The sequence below is a fragment of the Mytilus californianus genome, unplaced genomic scaffold, assembly GCF_021869535.1.
Source record: "Mytilus californianus isolate M0D057914Y unplaced genomic scaffold, xbMytCali1.0.p SCAF_5, whole genome shotgun sequence".
Taxonomy (NCBI): domain Eukaryota; kingdom Metazoa; phylum Mollusca; class Bivalvia; order Mytilida; family Mytilidae; genus Mytilus; species Mytilus californianus.
Genome location: NW_026262701.1, coordinates 3,633,340 through 3,640,366, shown reverse-complemented (window position 1 = coordinate 3,640,366; position 7,027 = coordinate 3,633,340). Strand labels below are relative to the sequence as shown.

At 33.5% G+C, this 7,027-nt stretch overlaps 1 protein-coding gene across 1 annotated transcript in view; it reads right to left on the bottom strand.

Moving 5' to 3' along the window:
• Positions 1 to 930: 930 nt before the first annotated feature.
• LOC127700499 (ankyrin repeat domain-containing protein 17-like) overlaps positions 931 to 7,027 on the bottom strand; it is a 46,245-nt gene continuing 40,148 nt past the window's right edge. Inside the window, exon 4 of the mRNA XM_052203992.1 lies at positions 931 to 6,209. Within this exon, the coding sequence (XP_052059952.1) occupies positions 3,327 to 6,209 (2,883 nt within the window). The 3' untranslated portion in view covers positions 931 to 3,326. The remainder of the gene's footprint in view (positions 6,210 to 7,027) is intronic.

The window sequence follows — 7,027 nt, the reverse complement described above, 5'->3', positions numbered from 1 at the left end:
TTGTATAATACAAATGACAGCAACAGTGCAATACAATGACAACAAAAATATGTCCTGATCAATCTAGATGCCAGCATGTCCTCTTTTATTCAAAATATTGTCTCGTAAGAAAATTTCAGTAGTTTTGATACCTCAGGCTGACTCGTATAACAAAATTATTTTAAAGCATCCACCAAAACTGACCATATTTGCACTTTATTATGTAAATTTATATAGCCACATAGTAAATCAGCAATATTTTGATGTCAGGATGGATTGTATAATACAAATGACAGCAACATTGCAATACAATAACAACAAAAAATTGTCCCCATCAATCTAGATGGCCAGCATGTCCTCTTTTTATTCAAAATATTGTCTCGCAACAAAATTTCAGTAGTTTTGATACCTCATGCTGACTTGTATAACAAAATTATTTGAAAGCATCAACCAAAACTGACCATATTTGCACTTTTAATATTATGTATATCTATATAGCCACATAGTAAATCAGCTATATTTTATTGTCAGAATGGACTGTAAAATAGAAATGACAGCAACATTGCAACACAATGACAACAAAAATTATCCCCATCAGTTAAGATTGCCAGCATGTCCTCTTTTTATTCAAAATATTGTCTCGCAACAAAATTTCAGTAATTTTGATATCTAAGGCTGACTAGTATAACAAAATTATTTTAAAACATCAACCAAAACTGACCATATTTGCACTTTATTATGTAAATCTATATAGCCGCATAGTAAATCAGCTATATTTTGATGTCAGGATGGATTGTATAATACAATGAAAACAAAAATTTGTCCCCATCAATCTAGATAGCCAGCATGTCCTCTTTTTTTTCAAAATATTGTCTCGCAACAAAATTTCAGTAATTTTAATACCTCAGGCTGACTCGTATAACAAAATTATTCAACAGCATCAAACAGAACTGACCATATTTGCACTTTATTATGTAAATATATATAGCCGCATTATAACGCAATAATATTTTGATGTTAGGATGGCTTATATAATACATATGACAGAAATATTGGAAAACAATGACTACAAAATCTTGTTCACTTTAATTTATAGTGCCAGCATTTCATCTCTGTATTCGTAATATAAAACTGTCACTAAAGTCAGTATTATGCAGTATTTGTATATCCCACTTCCATGACTTCTAAATATGGATGGGTACATCACAGATTCCTTTTGGGCTATTGTGTGATGGGTTGGTCTGCGCATAAATTAGTCGTGCTTGCATAAGTTCAGGATGGTTTGTATAATAAAACTATACCACCACATCATCCAACACTGTGACTGACATGACAGATTTCATTTGTACTTTATAATGAAAAGTATGAGAAGTTCTCTTCTAGGAAAAGTATACTGTTAGTATATTATGTCGGTTGGTTGATTTTGTTGGTGGCTAAATATCAATTGGCAAATATTTCATTCCTGTTCACATGAGTATATTTTTTCGGACGTTCATGATATCATTATATTCCGTAATGACAAATGTAAGGAAATTGACGAGATTGTTCACAATTATACAACACCTTATGTGCAATAACACTGTACAATTTTCCTTTGAACATTTTTTGGAAAACAGGATAAATCCAAGGCAAAGAAAGGTGAATTACGATGAAATATTTATAAAGAGACTGTCAAAAATGGGGAACGAAGCAACTTTAAAAATGATGTTGATAACCCATGATATAAAAATATTTTACCGATGCGTGGATAACCTTTTTATCCGCCTTCTAGTTTAAATAAAATCCTTTCTTTTATGATAACTGCATGACTTTTTGTGATCACAAGTGTGTAATATTATAGCCATTGTTTAATGTAAATAAAATTATGAAAAAAAAATAAAATTTTAATATGTGTATAAAATATATATAACATAGAGTCTAACTAGTAAAGTTATTTGCTATACTAGGAAAAAAGAACAATAGGATTATTATTATTGTTTATGTTTACAATCCGAAAAATTAAAATAAAATGAACCTCGGTTTCAACCAATGAAATGTCGTACACCATTCATTCACACCATTCCCGATCGCACGTTACACAATCACACCATTCCTCATACACCATTACACCATTCCCCTTACACCATACACCATAGCATCATACACCTTCTACCATTGCACCATTTGCCATACACCATTACACCATACACGTTTTTTTTGGGAAATTAACACCATCCAAGGGCTGTATGTCTGTTTGTTTTTTTACACCTTGTTGTCAATATAATTGAATTTCATGCGACTGTCATGAACGTGAGAGGTTAAGCTAGCTATAAAACCAGGTTTAATCCACCATTTTCTACGCAAGGAAATGCCTGTACCAAGTCAGAAATATGACAGTTGTTTTCCATTCGTTTGATTTGTTTGAGCTTTAGATTTTGCCATTTGATAAGGGACTTTCCGTTTTAATTTTTCCTTGGAGTCTGGTATTTTTGGTATTTTACTTTTTAGTTGATCATTTACGATTTTTTAGATTTGGCTATACTAGATCCGTTTTGATTTCTTTTGCTGTTCGAATGTTGTATTTGTGTTTTGGCTTTCAAATATATTGGCCTCGAGCATCACTGAAGAGATGTCAATTGTCCAAATGCGCATCTAGGATAATAAACCTAGTAAGGTTTATGTTAAATTTTAGAACTATGCAAAAAGGTGGCCTTCGGCTGTGTTTTTACTCTTTGGTCGGGTTGTTGTCCCTTTGACACATTCCCCATTTCCATTCTCTATTTTAATCATTGTTATCTTAGGGCCAAACTCCCATAAGTAGTCGAATGACGATACAATTTTATTTATTTGTAGATCTTGTCTTCGAACTTTTAGGGTTAATAATTTCCAATGAATTGTCTACTTTCTTGAAAATTTTAGAATCGATGTTTGGAGACAAATCAAAATCTCGGATACGAATTTGAACAATGATATACCAAGGTAACACAAACTTTAGTTCAAATTTGAAAAGCCGTTTCAGAGGAGAACAATTTAAAAAAAAAAATAAACGCCGACTACGGATTACGATTAAAAGGAGAGAGAGAGAGAGAGAGAGAGAGAGAGAGAGAGAGAGAGAGAGAGAGAGAGAGAGAGAGAGAGAGGATACACAGGAAACAATAATTTATTGTTGTTTTATTAGTTGTATTATAGCGATCATACAATGATAGTTAATTATAATTCTAATCCACATAAAATCGAACATGTCTTCAATACTTACAAACTTTTAATTTATATTTTACATTCAACAATACTTTACATGGGTATTGATTGACCGCACATGCGTAAAATGAATATCTTGTGTTCAAGGTCCTTAAACATTTATCGTTCAGTTACGTACTTGATTCCTTCCTGGAGTATATCACAGAAACTATGTCACTTGTAGCTCTTGTAGAAGCAATTTCTTCAGACGACAAACCATCATTGTCACATTGATCACAATTCACTCCCATGTCTAACAACATCCTTATTATTTCTGTTTGTCCATTGTCACAGGCAAACATTACAGGTGACTTTCCATCATTGGCACATTTTTCAAAATCTGCTCCTCTGTCTAACAATATCCTTACGATTTTTGTTCGTCCATTGTCGCAAGCACAAATCAAAGGTGACCAACCATTACTGTCACATTTATTATAATCTGCTCCTCTGTCTAACAACATCTCTACTATTTCGGTATGTCCATGTATACACGCACACTGTAAAGGTGTCTTGTCGTCACTGTTCAATTGATTATAATCTACATCCCTGTCTAACAACATCCCTACTATTTCTTTGCGTCCATGTTCACAACCACAAACTAAAGGCGACCGACCATAATTGTCACATTTTCTATAATCTGCCCCTCCATCTAACAAAAGCCGTAATATTTCTATTCGTCCACTGTAACAAGCAGACATTACAGGTGACTCACCTTCATTGTTACATTTATTATAGTCTGCCCCTTTGTCTAACAAAATCTTGACTATTTCTGTGTGTCCTCTTTCACAAGCATACATTAAAGTTGACTCACCATCATCGTTACATTTGTTATGATCTACACCTCTGTCTAACAACATTTTTACTATTTCTAAATGTCCACTGTGACACGCAGACATTATAAGTGACACACCATCAATGTAACATTTACTACAATCTACTCCTCTATCTAATAACATCTTTACTATGTCTGTATGTCCACTGAAGCAAGCAAACAGTACAGCTGACTGACCACCTACTTGTGAGTAATTATAATCTACTCCCTTGTCTAACAACATCTTTACTATTTCAGTATATCCAAAGTTACAAGCATACAAAAAAGGTGACCAACCATCGTTATTACATTTATCATAATCTACTTCTCTGTCTAACAACAACTTCACTGTTTCTGTATGTCCACTGAAACAGGCATACATTAAAGGTGACCAACCTTCACTGTTACATTTATTATAATCTACGTTTTTTTCTAACAACACCTTGACAACCTCTCTGTGTCCATTATTACAAGCAAACATTATAGGTGGCCAACCATTTTTGTCACATTTATTATAATCTACTCCTTTGTTTAACAACATATTTAATATTTCTATATGGCCACTAATACAAGCAAACATGACAGGTGACTTGCCAGTATGGTCACAGTCATTGTAATCTACTCCTCTATCTAACAACATCCTAACTATTTCAGTTTTACCATGTCTACAAGCACACATTACAGGTGACCATCCACTATTGGTACATGCTTTATAATCTGCTCCTTTGTCTAACAACATCCTTAATATTTCTGTATGTCCATATATACAAGCAGACAATAAAGGTGACTCACCAAGATTATTCCCTTTATTACAATCTGCTCCTCTGTCTAATAACATTCCCACTATCCTTGTATGACCTTCACGGGTAGCTACAAAAACTGGAGTTGTATCATTCTGCCTACACTGATTGATATCAACATCTTGTTTTAAACACCACTGTACCATAGGACCATCACCATGTAAACAACACAGTAACAGTGCAGTACCTTTGTTTGCAGAGTCGCAGGTGTGTGCTAATTGTCTCTGGTATAGTAAATCCAGTGTATTCAAATGACATAAAAATCTGTGCCTGATTTGTGGTATTTTCATATTAGAACTACAAAATACTTCATTGACTGCACCTTTTGACCAGTCCTCAATCATTCTTTCTATGTACATTTGATGATACTTAAGGGGCACAATTGTTACAAAAGGATCTACACCAACGTGTCTTTCCAAAGAAAATCTTTCCATGATTAACCTGCAATGTGCATTCTTTATTAAGCATTGAATTATATTCTGTCCGAAATAAAATGTAAGAAAGTCAAATATTTTATCATGTATACTTTGGTACACATTTTGGTTTTTTTTAATGAATGTACCTGAAAGCGAATCAAGTTCATCTTTTAAAAGAAGTCTTGATGTTCCTCTGTCTAGTCTGCATGCCTCACATATGTTACCAATGATTGTTTTTGTTTTTTCATCCACTTCTTCAGTCAACAATTCTTCATTCAGTCTGTTATTAAACATTACACATAAACCCAAAGCACAGTACTTAGCGTAATATCCCCTTTTCCGTAGTTTGTCAACCTCTGCTGCATAAACTGAAAAACTGATTCTGGAAAATGTAATATTAAAATTAGGATTATCATAAAACAGCTTACATATAAGGGGAAAACAATCATATAAATCATAAAGGTCAGTGATTTCATAGGCTTTTGTTTTCAGATATAACTCAGCTATTAATTGTTTTTCACTCTTTAGTAAACACAGCTTCTCCGATAGCATGTTGCAGACACACGACTTAAAGACAGACAAAAATTCAAACTTGTCATCCTGGTACACTTGTAATCGACATGCAACAATGACTTTTGCCACTTCATTTTCAAGAATTCCTTTTAAACGTTTCATGACAGGTTCCCACATTTTAATGTCAGCATCGTTTAAAGAATAGTTTCCACATAAATCATCAATAACAAACAATCCTTTCTGGTTTGGATTATAAAACTTGACAATGTCACCTGGATCTGTTACCAGCAGAACATCATATCCTTCATCTGTCATCTGTAAAGCGACATGTCGGAGAGTGACTGTCTTCCCTACACCAGAACTAGCCATAATAGTTACGCAATTGTTCTCTTTTATACATTTCAGTACACGTTTTGCAGCTCTGGTTGTAATGAACATCTGATCGTTGTCCTTCCAGTATCTGATTGATTTGTGCTGAAATGAAACAAAAATACTTAATGATTACTCGTCTATTTAAGATAATTTTATGACTCTATATTTGCTTGTGTTTTTTAGAATCTGCTCACTGACATTTTTAATTGACAGTTTTATGCACTACGCTATATACAGGTAAGATAACAACACTAAACGACAAAAGAGACAATTTCAGCTCCCCAATTGTGAACTTTCCATATCTATGTAGCAACATTCCAGCAGCACCTGTTTTGTTTTGTTTACACATTGTTGTCAATATAATGGAATTTTATGCGATTGTAATACACAGGAAAGGTTTACCTAGCTATAAAACAAGGTTTAATCCACCATTTTCTACATAAGAAAATGCCTGTACCAAGTCAGGAATATGACAGTTGTTTTCTATTCGTTTGATGTGTTTGAGCTTTTGATTTTGCTCTTTGATAAGGGACTTTCCGTTTTGAATTTTTCCTTGTAGTTCGGTATTTTTGTTATTTTACTTTTAACCCTTCTGGAGCACCTGTGATCATCCCCGGTTTTGTGTTTTTTTTTTTTGGTCAAAAATTGCCATCTTTAAACGTAACTCTGACAATGAAGGATTACGATTTTAATCATATTGACCTATCTTTTGGTGTTTTACAGGTTCCGTACGTTTGGTCATTTTTTGTTTTAGAAGCTTTTCATTGTTTGTTCATGGCGTTCAATTGCAATATGACATACGTTCATCAATGTAGAACCGATGTGGAAATGAAAATCAGACATCGTAGATTACTCTCACAGCTTAGGATCAGATCAACACATAGACTTTGAATAAGTGTTTATCAAAAAGTAAAATCACA